Below are 20,878 nucleotides of genomic sequence, written 5' to 3' on the forward strand. Positions count from 1 at the left end.
TTTCTCTGCTCCTCAGCACCAAGCTACCCGAGCTATGACGCGTCGGTGTGCTCCGCCACCAGCCCTTTCTATCCTCCAGCGCAGCCCCCGCCTCCCCCGGGACCCCCTCAGCAGCTGCCCCCGCCGCCCATGCCTGTGGGCTCAGGAAGCAGCCCCAGGGCCGACTCGAAGCCACCGCTTCCCAGCAAGCTGCCGAGAACCAAGGCCGGGCCCAGGCAGCTCCAGCTCCACTATTGCGACATCTGCAAGATCAGCTGTGCTGGCCCCCAGGTCAGTCGCCCTCCTGCCATGGGCAGGCCCCAGGGACCTCTCTGTCCCCAACGTCTGAACCCGAATATGGGCACCGGTGGGGTGGTCAGGGTCGCTGCCTGCTGAAAGAAGGTCTGGTGTTAAACTTGCATGATGTATGCATGTGCCTGTGTGTGCAAGTGCTTGTGTGTGTGTGTGTGCAAGTGTGAGTGTGTATGTGTGTGTTTATGCATGTGTATATGTGTGCATGTGTGTGCAAACGTGAGTGTGCATGTATGTGTGCGTGCATGTATGTGTGCCTGCATGTATGTGTGCCTGCATGTGCCTGTGTGTGCAAGCGTGTGTGTGCAAGTGTGAGTGCAAGGGTGTGTATGTGTATGTGCAAGTGTGAGTGTATGCGTGTATATGTGTGCATGTGTGTGCAAACGTGAGTGTGCGTGTATGTGTGCGTGCATGTGTGCACATGTATGCCTGCATGTGTAAGTGTGTGCATGCGCCCGTGTGTGTGTGCATGTGTACTTGTGCGTGGCAGTGCTTGTTTGGGACACACATGAAAGACTCTTTACCAAACACACGAGCTTGAGATGTTAAAGCTTGCAAATCACCCGGCTGAGATCGTGGGCTCATTTCCTGGAAAGATAATTAGACCCTAGAGCTCTATCTTTGCAAAACACACACCCTGATCGTCTTTTGTTTTTAATACTCTGAAAGAAAGCTCTGGACCGCGGAGAGACACGGAGTCTGCAATCGCACACTCTGGAGAGGTGTGAGAAGGCTCAGGACACCGTATCAGGACCCCTGACCTAGCGGGGGATGGGGGGCTGGGCCCTACTCAGGACGTCTCCCGCCCCAGGCCACCCTTTCCGTGTCTCGGACTCTTTCCCCCAGCAGGTCTCCACTGCGTCTCATGCTGGGAGAGACCCTGGCCTTCTTTGCAGAGTGCTCAGATAGAAGTTAGAGTTTCTTTTGGAGACAAAGTCTCGCTCTGTTGCTCAGGCTAGAGTGCAGTTGTGCAATCACAGCTCACTACAGCCTCCACCTCCTGGGTTCAAGTGATCCTCCCCTCAGCCTTCCAAGTAGCTGAGACAGGTACGAACTACCAGGCCCGGCTAATTTTTTTTATTTTCAATAGAGATGGGGTGTCACTATGTTGCCCAGGCCAGTCTCGAACTCCTGGACCCAGGCCATCCTCCTACCTCAGCCTCCTGAGTAGCTGGGATTACAGGTGCACACCACCATGCCTGGCTATTTTAAAAAAAATTTTTTTTTGTAGATACAGGGTCTCACTATGTTGCCCAGGCTGGTCTCGAACTCCTAAGCTCAAGGAATTCTTCTGCCTCAGCCTCCCATAGTGCCAGGATGACAAGCTGAGTCCCTGCGCCAGGCCCGTGTGGGTTATTTAATCCTTATATCTGCCTTGTGGCTACCATCTCTGTGTGGCAGATAAAATCCCAGGGGCTCAGAAAGGGTCAGTACTTTGAGGAACTCAGAGTCAGTTTTAGTGACCCAGGCATAAATGAAACCAAGATGTGTTGAAGTCCACGTGGCTAATTACTACAGTATACGCCCAAAGTGCACAAAGACAGCCTGTTGGCCGGGCGCGGTGGCTCATGCTTGTAATCCCAGCACCTTGGGAGGCTGAAGCCGGTAGATCGCTTGAGCCCAGGAGTTCGAGACCAGCCTGGGCAACATGGGTGAAACCCTGTCTCTAAAAAAAAAATTTAAAAATTAGCTGGGCATGGTGGTATGCACCTATAGTCCTGGCCACTTTGAAGGCTGAGGTGGGAAGATCATTTGAGCCCAGGAGTCCGAGGCTGCAGTGAGCTATGATCACACTACTGCACCCTAGCCTGGGCGACAGGGTGAGACCCTTTGTCTCACAAACAAACAAACAAACAAACCAAACCCCCCAGAAAACAACAACAACAACAACAACACACACACACACACACACACACACAACCTACCTATAATCCCCCATAATCCCTCCACCCTGAAATGATTTAGTGGTAGCATCTTGGTGGGTATCCTTCCAGAGTCTTCTCTATTCCACAGGCAGTCTCTTTCTAAGTTAGTATGTGTGCACAGGGATGTGTATTTATTCTATTGGGTAGGTAATATATTTATGAGGTTCAAGATTGCTAAATTCCAGGCCGTGCATGGTAGCTCACGCCTGTAATCCCAGCACTTTGGGAGGCTGAGGCGGGAGGATCGCCTGAGGTCAGGAGTTCAACACCAGCCTGGCCAACGTAGTGAAACCCCGTCTCTACTAAAAATACAAAAATTAGCCAGGCATGGTGGCGGATGCCTGTAGTCCCAGCTACTGGGGAGGCTGAGGCAGGAGAATGGCGTGAACCTGGGAGGCGGAGCTTGCAGTGAGCCGAGATCGCGCCACTGCACTTCAGCCTGGGTGACACAGCAAGACTCCATCTCAAAAAATAAATAAATAAATAAGCCAGGCATGGTGGTGGGCACCTGTAATCCCAGCTACTTGGGAGGCCGAGGCAGAAGAATGGCATGAACCTGGGAGGCAGAGGCTGCAGTGAGCTGAGATCATGCCACTGCACTCCAGCCTGGGCGACAGAGCGAGACTCCATCTCAAAAAAAAAAAAAAAGATTCCTAAGTTCCAGGGAGCATGCATACAGTAAAATGTATGCCTCTCCCACATACTATTTTTCTTCCCTAAGACTAGCCAATGTCACTGAGTTCCTGTGCGCTAAGCGGGGGGCCTGCAGGTGAGGGGGTAGTGCCCACCGTGCCCCAGTATTTTCAGGGGCATTTTTCAGTCTGCAGAATGTTCATTCTTGGCATTGTCAGGGCGTGTTGGTTTCGTGGCCCACCTGCCACGTCTTGTCCGTGGCCGGCTTCATTTCAGGATTTTAAGCAGCACACCCAGGATTCTGCCTAAGGGCTTGGCTGTCGCTTCCCCAGACACAATCAGATATTTTGGGCCTAGTAGTACCGGATGCGTAGGCCTGTGACTCACGGTGGCTTCCCCCGGGTGGAGCCCCTGTGTCTATTAGCAGTTTCCTAAGACGGAAGTGTACATGACTATCCTTCGGGCAGCAGGTGCCCTTGCTTGGTTTCCGAGGTTGAATTCTGAAGTCAGAATTTTCTGTATACGGCAGTCCCCGAAAGGAACATGCGATTCATGGAGCATGCTTTCCTAAGAAGCTCCTTGAATTCCAGAAGAAGGAAGAAGGCTTATGTCCAGCAGTCTGAGCCTGTGGGTTTGTTACGTAGGCTTCATAAAGGGACACTTGAATTAGCTACTCGTGGTGGTGTGCACCTGTAGTCCCAGCTACTTGGGAGGCTGAGGCGGGAGAATCACTTGAATCCAGGAGGTGGAGGTTGCAGTGAGCTGAGATGGTGCCACTGCACTCCAGCCTGGGCGACAGAGTGAGACCGTGTCTCACAAAAAAAAAAAAAAAAAAAAATTGAGAAGTCTATAGTAAGAAGATAGGCTGGGCGTGGTGGTGCACTCCTGTCATCCCAGCACTTTGGAAGGCCAAAGCAGGTGGATACTTGAGGTCAGTTCGAGACCAGCTTGGCCAACAGAGTGAAACCCCGTCTCTACTGAAAATACAAAAATTAGCCGGGTGTGGTGGCACCTGCCTGTAGTCCCAGCTACTTAGGAGGCTGAGGCTGGAGAATTGCTTGCGCCCAGGAGGCGGAGGTTGCAGTGAGCTGAGATCACGCCACTGCACTCCAGCCTGGGCAACAGAGCGAGACTCCGTCTCAAAAAATAAAAATAAGAAAAATAAAGGGACACCTGAACCTCCGTGGCACCAGGGGATGGAGGGTTGGGGACAGTGGGCCTCTGTTACTGCCGAGTTCCCGCGCGCTAAGCCGGGGGCCTGCAGGGGAAGGGGCAGTGGCCAGTATGCAAACCCCCACCCAGGCTGCTTCTCACCCCTCGCCGCAGACCTACCGGGAACATCTGGGAGGGCAGAAGCACAGAAAGAAGGAGGCGGCCCAGAAGACAGGCATGCAGCCCAACGGGAGCCCGCGCGGAGTGCAGGCGCAGCTGCATTGCGACCTGTGTGCCGTGTCCTGCACCGGGGTGGATGCCTACGCGGCCCACATCCAGGGAGCTAAGCACCAGAAGGTAGGGCCCCGCCTGGCCCAGGCTCTGTCACCCCTGGGGAGGAAGCCTCCAGGTCAGCACTTGGGACCCACCTGGGTACCCCGGGAGATCAGAGGGCGCCCGGAGAAGCCTCCCCAAGTGGAGCGCGCCCAAGGGCCAGCCGCCCAGGCCCATGCGTCCTCATCTTCAAGGATCCAAACTCCTTTCCAGTTATTTTATTTTAGTTTTCATTTTATTCTTTTTTTTAATTGAGACAAAGTCTCATTCTGTCCCCAAGGCTGGAATGCAGTGGCGCGATCTCGGCTCACTGAAACCTCTGCCTCCTGGGTTCAAGCAATTCTCATGCCTCAGCCTCTCGAGTAGCTGGGATTACAGGCACCCGCCACCGCACCCGGCTAATTTTTGTGTTTTCAGTAGAGACAGGGTTTCACCATGTTGGCCAGGCTGGTCTCGAATTCCTGACCTCAAGTGATCTGCCCGCCTCAGCCTCCCAAAGTGCCGGGATTACAGGCGTGAGCCTTTGCACCCGGACTCCTTTCCACTTATAAAATGGGTTCCTGCTCATTGCACAAAAACATGAAGTGGTCGAGACACTCACACCCGGACTTCCAAGAAAGTTTGGCATTCAGGCGTGGTGACAGACAGGGCTTGCCCTGTGATGAGATCCAAAGCTGTGTTCCCTTTGAGGTCTTGCTCCTTACACTCCCTGCTGTAATATCACTGTTCTCCTGCAGCCTTAAAAAGGCCTGGGTTAGGCTGGGCACGGTGGCTCACGCCTGTAATCCCTGCACTTTGGGAGGCCGAGGAGTGGATCACGTGAGGTCGGGAGTCTGAGACCAGCCTGGCCAACATGGTGAAACCCCGTCTCTACTAAAAAATACAAAAATTAGCCCGGTGTGGGGGTGCGTGCCTGTAATCCCAGCTACTCAGGAGGCTGAGGCAGGAGAATTGCTTGAACCCAGTAGGTGGAGGTTGCAGTAAGCTGAGATTTCACCACCGCACTCCAGCCTGGGCGACAGAGCAAGGCTCTGTCGCAAAAAAAAAAAAAAAAAAAAAAAGCCTGGGTTTCGTCATGTTCGGCGGGGAGGGGATGGTGTCCCCACCCAAGAGCAGGGAGGGGACAGCTGGCTTGTGCTGTAGCCCGGGCTGTCGGGCTGAGCCACCCTGGGAGGCCTGGCTGAGGACCTGGCTTTTCTCCCCCAGCTGCCTGGAGGCTCATCCAGGGCCTCATTCCCTGGCTCGGCTCAGGACAGCTTGCTGAGGGCCTGCGTGAACCCATGGGGGAAAGAGGAATGAGCAGGGAGGCATGGAGGAGGGAAGGAGCGGGGCAGAGAAACGGGGGAAGGAGACTCACTGGCCTGGGGACCGGAGAGCTAGGAGCTGGTGGGGCAGAGCTGCAGGTGTCACCCCCACAGGCTGGGGCTTGGTCTGGGGGTCAGGCAGGCCCTGCTGCCCATTGTGGGGTTGCGGGGTACAGGGCAGGTCTTGTGCAGCGCGTGTCAGAGACAGAGCTGGCAAGTGTATCTGAGATGGTCCCCAGCACACACACAGCGGCCCTGTGCACACAGAACCTTTGCCAGAAGCACCTTGCACCTGGTGGTGCTGAGAATGGGGCACGGCCAGAATACGGACATGACCACGTGCACACATGCGTGCAGAACGTGGGTGTCCGTCCAGGGACACGTGCACACCCACCATCCATCCACACACGCTGAGTCCCGGGCAGTCAGGGGGCACTAGGCTGGGGCTTGGGAGGCTGAGAAATGGCCCCACCTGGCAGCCCACGTGGTGGAGGAGGAGGACGAGCATCCGTGTGAGCTGGTGAGCCATGTGCTCACACACTAGAGGAGTGTCACCGTGCTAGAGAAGTCACAAGCACGTGTGCAAGGCAGGAGGCCACCTGGGAAGGGCCTTCTGGAGTGGGTGATACCAGCGAGCAGGAGGAGAGAAGAGAGGGGGGTCCCTGGGACCGGCCCGCCCACACTCCCGCTGCACGCCCGTGGAAGCCCTTCCTGCCTCTTGAAAAAGGCCATCAGGCTGGGAGCGGCCCTCACACAGGAGCCCTGCTCTGTCTGTTGCAGGTCTTCAAGCTGCACGCCAAACTGGGGAAGCCCATTCCCACCCTCGAGCCTGCACCGGCCACAGAGAGCCCCGCCGGGGTGGAGGCCAAGCCCACATCCCCCACCGGCCCCGGCGTGTGTGCCTCGAACAGGCCAGCACTGGCCAAGAGACCCGTGGCCTCGAAGGCCTCACGCGAGGGTACGTGTGTCTGCGTGCGTGTTCGCGCACCCACCGGAGCCCTGGCCGTCTAGTGAAAGTTTCGTGAGAAAATCTACCATCCAGTCGATTTTCGTCATGTCTTCCCGGGGGTGGTGAGGGGCTGGTGCCGTCTCTCCCTTGTTCCAGCAGAGCAAGATGGCCTCCCACTGGCCCACACCGCCCTGAACCTTGGAGACCCTTTGAGACTATTTCCAGAGAGTGCTGGCAGAACCAATAAAACGGTACTGCCATTTCTTCCTGTAGAGTTTTTTTTGTTTTGTTTTGGTTTGAGATGGAGTCTTGCTCTGTCATCCGGGCTGGAGTGCAGTGGTGCGATCTCAGCTCTGCAACCTCCACCTCCCAGGTTCGAGCAATTCTCCTGCCTCAGCCTCCCGAGTAGCTGGGACTACAGGGGCCCGCCACCACGCCCGGCTAATTTTTGTATTTTTCGTGGAGACGGGGTTTCACCATGTTGGCCAGGCTGGTCTCAAACTCCTGACCTCCAGTGATCCACCAGCCTCGGCATTCCAAAGTGCTGGGATCACAGGCATGTGATCTTCCCGTAGAATCTGGCCTGGTGCCAGGTGCTGGGGTTCTCTGGAAGCCCTCACCCTGCCCCTACAGGGTTCCCTGGGCTGCCACCTCCACTGTGCTCCCCTGCACGCCCTGGTGCTCACAGTGAACAAACTGGGCTCAGAATCAGAGTTATGTGGGTACCAGGAAAGGAAGGTGGAATCCTCGCGCCCCTCCACCTGTGACCCTACCTTCCCTGCGTGCAAAGCCCCAGCTGTCAGAGGTGAGCAGCGTTAACTAGGATTAAATGCCAGACATCTGCTCACTGCTTTGTGTGCATTGCTTCACTTTACCTCCAGGACAACTCTTTTCTCGTGGTTTGTTTTGTTTTGCTTTTGAGACAGTCTCACTGTGTCACTCGAGCTGGAGTGCAGAGGTGCGATCATAGCTCACTGCAGCCTCCACCTCCTGGGCTCAAGCGATCCTCCCGCTTCGGCCTCCTGAGTAGCTGGGACTACAGGTGTGCACCACCACATCCCACTCCTTTTTGTATTGTTTTTGTAGAGACGGGGTTCTGCTATGTTGCTCAGGCTGGTCGGAAACTCCTGGGCTTAAGTGATCCTCCCGCCTCGGCCTCCCACAGCACTGGGTTTACAGGCATGAGCGACTGTGCCCAGCCCACGGCTCATTTAAGTCAATGTTGCCACCAGTCCCAATGTGTAGATGGAAAAGCCGTAAACGGTGGAGGTGGAATTGGAACCCGGGTCTGTCTGAGAGTCTCCGCCCTGGACCACCGTGCTGTGTGTGGGCAGGGGCCCAGGGAGCCACATTTTATTTTTAGCCTCAGCAGCCTTGACTCTTGAATAGCAACATGATTTTGAAGATCAAACCATCAAGTCATTCTGATAACAAAGATATTTGTCTCCCCCGAGGCTCCATAATTTTGCCTAATGGGGGTAGGTTAAGTGCGAGCCTTGGTCCGCCTGATACTTCATGGTCTATTAACTGTGGATTTTGCGCTGTCGGTGGGTTCCTCAATCGAGGACCTAAAACCAGGGCTTCTCCCCGGACGGATTGAAATTGGCCTCGGTTTCTCGGCTGGGTCACACGCAGGCATGAAAGGGAGAGTGAGGTCGCTGCCCGGGGCCATTCCCCCTGACATCACAGGAGGGAGGGGGATGGCACAGCCTGGGGTCTGGGTGGCTCTCCACCCCATGCCGCCTGGCGGGTCTGCAGCCGAAGTGCTTTCTCCTGGAACAGGGTATAAGTGACGTGGTTTTTCCCCTCAGGGCCTCCTGAGCCGCAAGCAGCAGGCTGCAGACCCCAGTGGGGGAAACCAGCCCGACCCAAATTAGAGGATCCGGGAGCACCTACCCAAGGAGGCTCAGAGGAAGCTCCCCTGGGCTGCTCTGATGCGCAGCCGGTGGGCCCGGAATATGTGGAGGAGGTAAGTCGAGGCTGTCAAGCCCTGGTGCTCCGGTCAGAGAAGGACCTTCCCATGGGTCAGGCTTCGAGACCTCACCCGGCTTCTCCCAGCGAGATTTACAGACCCATCCCCGTTCCTGAGCTGCACAGGCCAGACCTCCATGGAACAAAACCCCGTGCAGACCCGCTTGACACTTTGGGTGCCAGATTTCGGTATCACCAGGAAATGAATATGGCCCCGTCAGGGCCAGAGACAGGCCGAGGCATTCCCAACAGGGGGCCCCATGGAGCCGTCTGTCTGGAAGGTGGAAGGGCTCTGGGCAGTAGAAAGCTCCCCGGGAGGTTGGAGGCCCTTCCGTCCAGCCCCTTTCCTGGGCCTGCGGGACCCTGGGACCTGCCAAGGTCAGGCTGGTGAGCAGTGGAGCCGAGGTCCTGGGCCAGGTCTGCCAGCTCCCAGGCCAGCGGCAGTTCAGACCCTGGTTGGCCTTGCGTGCGCCAGAGGGGCAGGGCTGGGTTCCCTCTGCCTTGCCTGTAGGCCTGGGATTCTTTTAAGAGACAGCATCTTGCTCTGTCACCGAGGCTGGAGTGCAGTGGTGCCATCATGGCTCACTGCAACCTCAAACTTCTGGGCTCAATCAATCCTCCCACCTCAATCTCCTGAGTAGCTGAGACTACAGGCGTGAGCCACCACTCCCAGCTAATTTTTTTATTTTTTATTTTTTTGTAGAGATGGCAGCGGGGGGGGGGGGGCTCGCTATGTTGACCAGGCTGGTCTTGAACTCTTGAGCTCAAGCAATCCTCCAGCCTCCCATGGTGGCACGTGCCTGTGGTCCCAGCTACTTGGGAGGCTGAGGTGGGAGGATCGCTTGAGCCCAGGAGTTTGAGGCTGCAGTGAGCCAAGATCGAGTCACTGTACTCCACTCCAGCCTGGGTGACACAGCAAGACCCTGTCTCTAAAAAGACATACATAAATAAAATGACCAGCAAGGAGGAAGGCTCCGCCGCGACCTGGCATCGGTAGCATCTCACATCCTACCCCTCCTCGTGCCTGGTGGGCGTGCGGCTGTTCCGTGTCTCAGGTGTGCAGCAAGGGCGCCTGTTCCGTGTCTCAGGTGCGCAGCGAGGGCGCCTGTTTTGTGTCTCAGGTGTGCAGCGAAGAAGGGCGAGTGCTTCGCTTCCACTGCAAGCTGTGCGAGTGCAGTTTCAACGACCTTAACGCCAAGGACCTGCACGTGAGGGGGCGGCGGCACCGGCTGCAGTACCGGGTGCGTCCAGCAGGGGGAGCCCCGGCACCCATCCGGGGTGTGCTTGGGCCCGGCGGGCGCTGGGAGGCCTCTGGTCGGGCCTCTTCCGCCCGTTTGATCTGACGAACTTAGAGGGTGGGGTGATTTTCTGTGTTTTCAACGTCTTGGTCCACGTCTCAAAAGTGTATCTTGGGCCGGGCGCGGTGGCTTACATCTGTCATCCCAGCACTTTGGGAGGCCAAGGTGGGCGGATCATTTGAGATCAGGAGTTCGAGACCAGCCTGGCCAACATAGTGAAATCTTTACTAAAAATACAAAAATTAGCCAGGTGTGGTGGTGCGCACCTGTAATCCCAGCTACTCGGGAGGCTGAGGCAGGAGAGTCGCTTGAACCCGGGAGGCAGAGGTTGCAGTGAGCCAAGGTCACACCATTGCATTCCAGCCTGGGAGACAAGAGAAAAAAAAAAAAAAAAAAAAAAAAAAGGCTTTGGGAGATTTTTCAGCCCAACTGTTCTAGTCTCTGGGCCTCTCCCTGTACCCCAAGACCCTCCTGGCATCCCTGTCTAAGGCAAGGTCCCTACTCTCAGAGCCTTGCCTCTGCTTTCCAGAAGAAAGTGAACCCGGACCTTCCCATTGCCACAGAGCCCAGCAGCCGGGCTCAGAAGCTCCTGGAGGAGCGGATGAGGAAGCAGCGGCGCCTCGCGGAGGAGAGGCTGGAGCAGCTGCGGCGCTGGCACGCAGAGAGGAGGTGCCCGGCTACGGGTCTTGGCAAGGGGGCCTGGCGAGGGAGGGCAGGTCCAGCATGGAACCAGATGCCCACCGCTGCAGATGATGGAGCTCCTCCGTGTGAGCTCTCAGGCAGTGGGGGAGACGGGTGCCCGGGCAGTGGGCATGTCCTGGTGTGGGAGCGTGAGAGGGTTCCAGAGCAGACGGGCAAGGGCACAGTGGCGTGCAGACCTGACATGTGGGCGCCAGGGCCTCCGTAGATGCAGGGACACTGCTGCCAACTCACTGGACCGCACGGCTGCAGAGGCACCTTGTGACCTGTGTCCCTCTGACCCCTGGTGTCCCCTGTGTCCCCTGACCTCTAGTGTCCCTGTGTACCCTGATCCCTCGTGTCCTCCATGACCCCTTACCCCTGGTGTCGCCTGTGTCCCCCTGATCCCCGGTGTCCCCTGGGTCCCCCTGACCCCTGGTGTCCCTGTGTATCCTGACCCCTGGTGTCCTCTGTGACCCCTTACCCCCGGTATCCCCTGGGTCCCCTTGACCCCTGGCATCCTCTTTGTCCCCTGACCTTTGTGTCCCCTGTGTCCCCGACCTCTGGTGTCCCCTGCGTCCCCTGACCCCTAGTGTCCCTGTGTACCCTGATGCCTGGTGTCCTCTGTGTCTCCTGACCTTTGTGTCCCCTGTGTCCCCGACCTCTGGTGTGCCTTGTGACCCCTGACCCCTGGAGTCCCCTGTGTTCTCCTGACCCCTGGTGTCCCCCAATCATTCGTGTGCCCTGCGACCCCCTGACCCCTGATGCCTCTGTGTTCCCTGACCCCTGGTGTCCCCTGTGTCCCCTGACTCCTGGTGTCCCCCTGATCCCCTAGTGTCCCCTCATTCCCAGTGTCCCCTGTGTCCCCAACCCCTGGAGTCCCCTGTGTCCCCCTGATCCCAGTGTCCCCTGTGTCCATCCCAGAGCATTTTCTGATGTAACATCTGACTCTGGTGTATCCAGCAGCAGCAGGTCTCCATTGGGAAGGGGACCAGGACTTCCTGAAGGCTGCGGCTGCCTGGGCTGGGCCTCGTTTGCCTAAGGGGTATCTTTGGCTGCCCCCCACACCGGCCTTCCCAGCCTCAGTCTTCTGTGCATACAGCAGGCGCCCATGCAGTGTAGCGGAGCCCCAGCAAGAGCTTCGGCCCTGCTTTCCTTGCTGGGAGCACGAGGCCCCAGTGTTTCTGACGTGCCCCCAGCTCAGGGCCACTGCTGGCCTGACCATGCTCTGTCCCGTCTCGGTCCCGCAGGCGGCTGGAGGAGGAGCCACCCCAGGACGTGCCGCCCCACGCACCGCCTGACTGGGCCCAGCCTCTGCTCATGGGCAGGCCAGAGCCACCCGCCAGCGCCCCACTCCAGGTAGGTACAGCTTCCTCTGTGTGCAAACGCGTGCGACCTCACGCCTCCCGGAGCAGCGGACACCTCCTTAGGAGGACCCGACCTCCCCCCAACGCCCACATGGTACTCAGGGGATGGGGCTCCACGGCCCAGGCCCCCTCACTCCACAGATGGGAGCCCCAACACCCTAGCCCCTACCACTGGGCCACAGAGATCCCTTCTGCTTCCTGGAGCCGCGGGTGGTCGCCTCCTTTGGGGAGCCTCGTGCCTCTGCAGCTACCACTGTCTCTTCTCAGAAGCACCTGTCCCCACGGCCTGAGCCCCCAGGTTCAATGGGAACCTTTTTTTTTTTTGAGACAGAGTCTCACTCTGTCGCCCAGGCTGGAGTGTAATGGTGCAATCTTGGCTCACTGCAACCTCTGCCTCCCAGGTTTAAGCGATTCTCATGCCTCAGCCTCCTGAGTAGCTGGGACTATGGGCGCCCACCACCACGCCCGGCTCTCTTGTATTTTTAGTAGAGACGGGGTTTTCACCGCGTTGGCCAGGCTGGTCTGAACTGACCTCAGGTGATCCGCTCACCTCGGCCTCCCTGAGTGCTGGGATTATAGGCGTGAGCCGCCGCACCCGGCCTCAGTGGGAACCTCGGATTTGCACCTTGCTGTGAGAAAGGGGTTCTCAGGATGACTCAAAAGCCTCTGGTCTGGAAATTTAAGAATATGGCTGAAGATGGCGGAGGCGCCCCCCATTCCTTCGCTCAGACCCGAGCTCCCTGCAGCCATCGGGGGCAGCCCAAGGTACCTCCCTGTTCCCCACCCCGGGACTCTCTGTGTGCACTGGATTCTCACCTGGCCACGCTGCTGCCTCGTAACCCGGCTGGCCGTGGCCACCTGCCCCCACCTGCCCACCTGCCCAGCACTCCCCAAGGAACCCCACAGCCCACCCTTGACACGTGTGTCCTCTCCCCACAGCCTGGGCGGCGGCCGGCGTCCAGCGACGACCGGCACGTCATGTGCAAGCATGCCACCATCTACCCCACAGAGCAGGAGCTCCTGGCCGTGCAGAGGGCCGTGTCCCATGCAGAGCGGGCCCTCAAGCTGGTGTCCGACACGCTGGCCGAGGAGGACCAGGGCCGCCGAGAGGAAGAGGGCGACAAGCACAGGTCATTGGAGATCCCGTTCCCCAGGGCCCGGCTCTCAGCCAGGACACAGGTCAGCTCCTTGGGACGAGACCAGGCAGGAAGCCCCAGCTCTGATGGGCCTGGAGCCCTCGGTGGCCCGCGGCAGCTTTCCCGCCCCAGGAGCGGGAAGTTAGTTCCCCAGGTCTCAGAGCTGGAGCTTCTCGGCGCCGAACGAGGCTGGTTTGCAGCGGGTGATCCCTGCTGTTCTAATGCCTTAGCGTTCCCTTTTGCTATTGAAGGCGCATCTAAAAACAGTTCACGAGGGATTGACGGTCTCCGTAAACCTCAGTTTCCTCATCGGCAAAAGGAGAAGCTGAGCGTGATTCTGACGGACTTCTCTGCCTCGGGGAGTAATTGAGTAATCAGAGTAGTTCATGTCACCGAGCGCCCGTGTGAATCAGCTCCAAACCCCTGTGATTCTTAGGAAGCGAGAAAGTCCCTGCGTCGTCTAAGTAATTGCCATGGAGTTAACTCATCTGAGCAGGAGTTACCTTTTTTCAAAGTCCTTCCTGCTCTGGCAGCTGCTGTTTTTTGTTGTTGTTTTTTGTTTTGTTTTGTTTTTTAAGAAACAGATCTCACTCTGTTACCCAGGCTGGAGTGCAATGGCGGCGATCAGAGCTCACTGACCCTCAGACCCCCGGGCTCAAGCTGTCCTCCCACCTCAGCCTCCCGAGTAGCTGGGACTGCAGGCGCCCAGTACCACACCCAGCTAATTGTTAACTTTTTATAGCAATGAGGGGTCTCGCTATGTTGGCCAGGCTGGTCTTGAACTCCTGGGCTCAAGTGATCCTCCCACCTCAGCCTCCCGAGTAGCTGGGACCAGAGGTGCCACCACCACCCCTGACTAATTAAAAAAAATTTTGGGCCAGGCGCCGTGGCTCACGCTTGTAATCCCAGCACTTTGGGAGGCCGAGGCGGGCGGATCACGAGGTCAGGAGATCGAGACCACGGTGAAACCCCGTCTCTACTAAAAAATAAAAAAAATTAGCCGGGCGTGGTGGCAGACGCCTGTAGTCCCAGCTACTCGGAGAGGCTGAGGCAGGAGAATGGTGTGAACCCAGGAGGCAGAGCTTGCAGTGAGCCGAGATTGCACCACTGCACTCCAGCCTGGGCGACAGAGCCAGACTCCGTCTCAAAAAAAAAAAAAAAAAAAAAATTGGAGGCAGAGTCTTGTTATGTTGGCCAGGCTGGTCTTGAACTCCTGGGCTCAAGCGATCCTCCCACCTCGGCCTCCCAAAGTGCTGGGATTACAGGTTCACTTTCCTCTTTGAATGCTTTTCTATTGTGGTAAAATCCACATCACACAACACTGAGTATTTTAACCTGTCTAAGTGCACAGTTCAGGGGCATGAAACACGTTCACACGTGCAAACAACACCCCTGTCCATCTCCAGAGCTGTCTCATCTTCCCAAACAGAAACTCTGTCCCATTTAAGCAAACTCCTCATTTTGTTTCGTGCACCCACGTGTGCCCGCCCTGTCTCTGTGGATTGGCCTGCGCTGGACAGTTCACAGAAATGGGGTTGCAAAACCGTGTGGCCTTTTGGGTCTGGCTAATCCGCTCGGCCTGAGGCCTTCCTTTTGCTGGAGCACAGAGTACTGGCTCCATATAGGAAATCTGAGCCTCGCACCTGTGGGTTGCAAAGTGTCCCAATACAGAGTGCCCAGGAACCTGCCCTCTACTTTTTTTTTTTTTTTTTTTTTAAGACTGAGTCTCGCTCTGTTGCCCAGGCTGGAGTGCAGTGGTGCAGTCTTGGCTCACAGCAACCTCTGCCTCCCAGGTTCAAGTGATTCTCCTGCCTCAGCCTTCCAAGTACTGGAACTACAGGAATGTACCACCACACCCAGCTAATTATATTATTATTATTATTTCGAGATGGAGTCTTGCTCTGTCTCTCAGGCTGGAGTTCAGTGACACAATCACGGCTCACTGCAACCTCCATCTCCTGGGTTCAAGCGATTCTCCTGCCTCAGCCTCCTGAGTAGCTGAGATTACAGGCACCCGCCACCATGCCCGGCTAATTCTTATATTTTTAGTAGAGGTAGGTTTTCGCCATGTTGGTCAGGCTGGTCTCAAACTCCTGACCTCAAGTGATCTGCCCACCTCGGCCTCCCAAAGTGCTGGGATTACAGGCATGAGCCACCATGCCCGGCCTAGGTTTGTGAATTTTCTTAACCCCCGTGAAGCAAGGGCAGAAAGCAGCCTTGCTTTCTGTCCTCTCTGGAACCCACGTGGAGCCGAAACAACAGGGTGACAGAGTCTGTGAACGCTGGAGCCATCAGACCTCGCGGGGCGGGCCTGGGGCTTAGCGTTTGCTCACGAGGAAGGAAAATGTGGGTTTGGCCACTCGTCCTGGCTACTCCGAGGCATGCCCGGTGGCAGCACCTCCAAGATGGATCTCATAGTGTCTCATTTCATCCCGCAAGCGCCTCCGACAGAGTGGCCTGGTCCCATTTCATGGATGAGGATGCTGAGGCACAGAGAGGCTCTGCAACTTGCAGGGTCCCCGTAGCTCAGGAGCGAGGCAGCCGGGGTACCCCGCGTCTCTCCGCTGATGGCGCACGTCTGTGGCTTTGTCCCCACAGCAGCGTTGCCCCGCAGACTCGGGTCCTGAAAGGCGTCATGCGGGTAGGCATCCTGGCGAAAGGCCTCCTCCTGCGTGGGGACAGGAACGTGCGCCTCGCTCTGCTCTGCTCCGAGAAGCCCACGCACAGCCTGCTGCGGAGGATTGTCCAGCAGCTGCCCCGGCAGCTCCAGGTAAGGTCAGGGCCCCGCTCATCGCTGCTTCTGGCATCTGGCTGCCAGCCCTCTCCCCGCAGCCCCTTGAGCTCCTAGATGGCAGGGGACCTTTGTTACTACACAACTTTAAGATACAAGAAGCATTAAGCCAGGCGCAGTGGCTCACGTCCGTAATCCCAGCACTTAGGGAGGCTGAGGCAGGTGAATCGCTTGAGGTCAGGAGTTTGAAACCAGCCTGGCCAACGTGGTGAAACACTGTCTCTACTAAAAATACAGAAATTAGCCAGGCCTGGTGACATGTGCCTGTAATTCCAGCTATGTGGGAGGCTGAAGTGGGAGAATCACTTGAACCCCGGAGGCAGAGGTTGCACTGAGCTGAGATTGCGCTGCTGCACTCCAGCCTGGGCAACAGAGCGAGACTGGGTCTCAAAAAAAAAAAAAAAAAAAGATACAAGAAGAAGCATCGCTGTTAGAAACCAACCAGTTTGTTAGCCAGGCATGGTGGCTCATGCCTGAAATCCCAGCACTTTGAGAGGCTGAGGCAGGAGGATCACTTGAGTCCAGGAGTTTGAGACCAGCCTGGGCAACATAGTGAGCACCTGTATCTGCAAAAAACTTAAAAATTAGCTGAGCATGGGCCGGGCGCGGTGGCTCACGCTTGTAATCCCAGCACTTTGGGAGGCCGAGGCGGGCGGATCACGAGGTCAGGAGTTCGAGACCACGGTGAAACCCCGTCTCTACTAAAAATACAAAAAAAAAATTAGCCGGGCATGGTGGCGGGCGCCTGTAGTCCCAGCTACTCGGAGAGGCTGAGGCGGGAGAATGGCGTGAACCCGGGAGGCGGAGCTTGCAGTGAGCCGAGATTGCGCCACTGCACTCCAGCCTGGGCGACAGAGCGAGACTCCGTCTCAAAAAAAAAAAAAAAAATTTAGCTGAGGATGGCGGCATGTACCGGTGGTCCCAGCTACTCAGGGAGCTAAAGCGGGAGAATCCCTTGAGCCCAAGAGTTCGAGGCTGCAGTGAGCTGTGATTCACTACTGCACTCCAGCCCGGGCAACAGAGCAAAACTCAGTCTCAAAAGAAATTCAAAAAGAGTAAATGATGATGAAAGCTGCACAGGAAACATTCGCAGCGATGAAGACTAGGAATCTGTAAGAAAAGCAAAAACCCAATTTCAATTTTAGGGCTGTGAGATGTCAACTGAATTTTTTCCCTCTAGAGAATTTTCATGTACTCTTCTCACATTGAAGAATTTACATTGATCATCTTAGGTTTAAAAAGAAAAATAGGGCCGGGCGTGGTAGCTCACGCCTGTAATCCCAACACTTTGGGAGGCCAGGGCGGGTGGATCACCTGAGGTCAGGAGTTCGAGACCAGCCTGGCCATCATAGTAAAACCCCCGTCTCTACTAAAAATACAAAAAGTAGCCGGGCATGGTAGTGGGCGCCTGTAATCCCGGCTACTCAGGAGGCTGAGGCAGGGGCACCATTTGAGCCCTGGAGGCAGAGGTTGCAGTGAGCGGTGATAGCGCCACTGCACTCCAGCCTGGGCCACAGAGTAAGACTCGGTCTTTAAAAAAAAAAAAAAAAAAAGAAAAATGAAAAATCGGTCCCCAGAATCGTTCCTTCTTCCTGAGCATCTGTCACCATCCCTGGGAAAACTCAGCCTTACTCTTGTGACTTTTCCAGTGGGCACTGGGTGCCCAGTGGATGTGCAGTGCCTGGTCAGGGAGACAGTGTTCCCCATAGAAGGACCAGCACCTGCAGAGGCCGAAAAGCAGGAGGCCCAGAGCAAGGAGGGGTGGGCATGGGGGAATAAGGGGGAACCTGGATCAAGCCAGGCCTGAAGGCCATACTAGGAGGTAGGATTGCATTCTCAGGGAAGTGGGGAGGCTGGAGGGTTTTGAGCAGGGGAGTGACATGCTCTGACTTCAATGATTGCATCTCACATTTCCTGCACACGTACAACATGACAGTGGCCACAACATGACAGATACAGCCCCTGCTTTCTGGAAAACTTGCAGCCTGGTGGCAAAGACAATAACTGAGCCCCATGAGAATGGCTAAGGCTGTGGGGAAACTGGCAACATCCACCCCAGTAATGTCAGCGGAGCCCCCTGGGGACTGCCTTGCATCAGGGAGGCCCTGAGAAGGGAAGGGGTGGAGGCTGGGGAGAGAGGTGCGTTTCAGGTGGGAGGCCAGGCTCAGGTGTGAGCACAGGCCACATGGAGGGTGATGACCACGGACAGGAAGACCAGACTGCGACAAAGACCTCTTGAGCTATGTCCTTCTCACGGGAAATGGTGGCATCTCATTATGGTTTTAATTTACTCCTCCCTGACTATGGGGTAATGTGTGTCATTGTGTAAAAACGGCCATTTGTGTTTCTTTTTCTGCCAGGTATCTGTTATTTCACTCACCAATTTTTTATTGGATTGCTGGTCTTCTTGTTATTGAATTACAGGTGTTCTTTACATATGGAGGCTCCTTGCATCACAGGATCTGTTGTCTGTACATATCTCTATATGTGTGCACTCCTGGAGGGCTGTAGCTGTGTCTTGGTCACTTGGAGGTTCCAGACATGGGGCACAGGGCCTGGCACCCAGGCAGCAAGTGTGGGAGGCCTGACAGGATTAACTTACACACACCAACCACGTGCTGGCTGATTTACACATGAATCTGGGCTGCAGTAAGGTGGCCTTGTGTTGTATTTACCCCTCCTAGATGGTGACCGAGGATGAGTATGAGGTCTCCTCCGACCCTGAAGCCAACATTGTCATCTCCTCCTGCGAGGAGCCCAGGATGCAGGTCACCATATCCGTCACCTCACCTCTGATGCGGGAGGACCCCTCCACAGACCCAGGTGCAGCCCAGCCCTTCCTTCCAACCACTGTCCCCCGAATGCTTTCCCAGGACGCTCCCCACACCCAGGCCTGGGGCAGCGTCCGCCTCTGCCCTGAGCAGGAAATGCTGCAGCAGCCACGCTCCAGCACTGCTGTCCCCCCGAGGATTCCATGGGTCACACAAGATCTGGGTCTCTGGGCAGCAGAGGAGGCGAGTTGGTGATAGCGTCAGATGGCCTCAGAGCTTGGCTACAGAGGCCCTGCTCGGGTAAATGACACCGTGTCACCTCCCTTGTCCTGACCCAGGGCTGGCACCTGCTTCTCAGGCCCTGGTGACGCCAGCCCCGGTGGCAATGGATAGGTTTGAGCCATTTCCCCCGGGTCACGGCAGAAGCTCAGTTTGACTCTGTCCATCGGTCACCACGGTCCCAGTGCCACTGATTAGAAACGTAGGGGATCAGGGGGCTTAAAGCCAGACCTGCCAGGCCTGGGAGGATGGGTGAGAGGCTGGGCCAGGCTGGGGGCAGTGAGGGTCTTGGCCAGCGGCCACAGCGGAGGCAGGCATCAGTAACACACTGCACGTCTGTGCTCCCAAAGTCTCAGCCAGCTGTGGAATCTTCCAGAACAGTCTCTAGGGCAGTTTTCCAAACTCCTGTCATCTTTCACCCCGTTCGTAATCTTTTTTGGGCATAACTGAGGGCCATGACCTACTGATGTTTCTCTTCCAATCGATTTGGTATTTTTTGTTTGTTTGTTTTTTGAGACAGAGTCTTGCTCTGTTGCTCAGGCTGGAGTGCAACGGCGTGATCTCGGCTCACTGCAACTTCCGCCGCCTGGGTTCAAGCGATTCTCCTGCCTCAGCCTCTGAGTAGCTGGGATTACAGGCGTGCGCCACCACACCCGGTTAATTTTTTTGTATTTTTAGTAGAGACAGGGTTTCACCAGGTTGGCCAGGTTGGTCTCGAACTCCCGACCTCAGGTGATCTGCCCACCTCGGCCTCCCAAAGTGCTGGGATTACAGTCATGAGCCACCATGCCTGGCCCAATTTGTTTTTTAAAGCTTTAAGTTTTTTTTTTTTTTTTTTTTTTTTTTTTTTAATAAGAGCCTTTGAATCATTAAATGGAAAGTCACGATCGGTCCTCACAAAGAGTCACCTAAAAACTAAGTACAGTGTGGGGAAGAGAGTGGCTTTCGGCGCTAGCTGAAGGCTCTGACACAAATGCGGAGGAGGCTGGGGAGTGGTGCGGTGGTGGGGGCTGGTTAAGGGTTGGCGGCCACTAGACAGTGGCTCTTTCCTGGCTTGGGTGGGTGATTAAGTGAGCGGAAATCCTTCTGTGAGGACAGATGAGCGACAGAAGAGCCCCGTGAGCCGCCCCCCAGGAAACTGCACTTCCTGTCGGCCTTTTCCTGCCCCCGCTTCCCCTCCCCAGGCCCAGCGTGGTGGGGAGATGAGCTTCTAAAACTCCCTTTCTAGGTCAGGCACAGCAGCCCACCTCTCTAATCCCAGCACTTTTGGAGGTTGAAGTGGGAGGATTGCTCGAGCCCAGAAATTCGAGACCAGCCTGGGCAATGTAGTGAGACCCCATTTCTAAAAAAAAACAAAAAAAAATTTGGCCAGGCGCAGTGGCTCATGCCTGTAATCCCAGCACTTTGGGAGGCCAAGGCCGGCAGATCACCTGAGGTGAGGGGTTCAAGATCAGCCTGGCCAACACGGTGAAATGCTGTCTCTACTAAAAATATAAAAGTTAGCTGGGCGTGGTGGTGCACACCTGTAATCCCAGCTACTCAGGAGGTTGAGGCAGGAAAATCACTTGAACCCGAGAAGCGGAGGTTGCAGTGAGCCAAGATTGCGCCACTGCACTCCAGCCTGGGCGACGGAGCTGGACGCCATCTCAACACAGACAAACAAATAAATAAATAAATATTAGCTGGGCGTGGTGGTGCATGCCTGCTGTCCCAGCTACTCAGGAGGCTGAGGCAGGAGGATCACGTGAGCCCAGGAGTTTGAGGTTGCAGTGAGCTCCAGTCGCCCCACTGCACTCCAGCCTGGGCCACAGAGCGAGACCCTGTCTCTAAATACATAAAAAATAAAATCCCCACCGGGCACGGTGGCTCACGCCTGTAATCCCAGCACTTTGGGAGGCTGAGGTGGGAGGATCACCTGAGGTCAAGAGTTCAAGACCAGCCTGGCCAACATGGTGAAACCCTGTTTCTACTAAAAATACAAAAATTAGCCAGATGTGATG

At 56.2% G+C, this 20,878-nt stretch overlaps 1 protein-coding gene across 8 annotated transcripts in view; it reads left to right on the plus strand.

The window, feature by feature from the left end:
• The window catches only part of ZFR2 (zinc finger RNA binding protein 2), an 82,782-nt gene that overhangs the window by 39,453 nt on the left and 22,451 nt on the right, over nt 1–20,878 (plus strand). For 5 of the 8 annotated variants that reach the window (XR_009209997.1, XR_004252112.1, XM_058428658.1 and 2 more), the window contains exons 5-14: nt 17–270; nt 4,176–4,358; nt 6,419–6,596; nt 8,399–8,556; nt 9,680–9,799; nt 10,386–10,525; nt 11,785–11,893; nt 12,841–13,031; nt 15,636–15,807; nt 18,513–18,651. Coding sequence is in view for 6 of the 8 variants with exons in the window: in XM_058428658.1 (XP_058284641.1) it covers nt 17–270; nt 4,176–4,358; nt 6,419–6,596; nt 8,399–8,556; nt 9,680–9,799; nt 10,386–10,525; nt 11,785–11,893; nt 12,841–13,031; nt 15,636–15,807; nt 18,513–18,651 (1,644 nt within the window). In the remaining 2 variants the exon portion in view is untranslated. The remainder of the gene's footprint in view (nt 1–16; nt 271–4,175; nt 4,359–6,418; nt 6,597–8,398; nt 8,557–9,679; nt 9,800–10,385; nt 10,526–11,784; nt 11,894–12,840; nt 13,032–15,635; nt 15,808–18,512; nt 18,652–20,878) is intronic. The other 3 variants (XM_032176359.2, XM_058428657.1, XM_032176360.2) reach the window with 3 other exon arrangements.

Source organism: Hylobates moloch, unplaced genomic scaffold (assembly GCF_009828535.3).
Source record: "Hylobates moloch isolate HMO894 unplaced genomic scaffold, HMol_V3 SCAFFOLD_15, whole genome shotgun sequence".
Classification (NCBI taxonomy): domain Eukaryota; kingdom Metazoa; phylum Chordata; class Mammalia; order Primates; family Hylobatidae; genus Hylobates; species Hylobates moloch.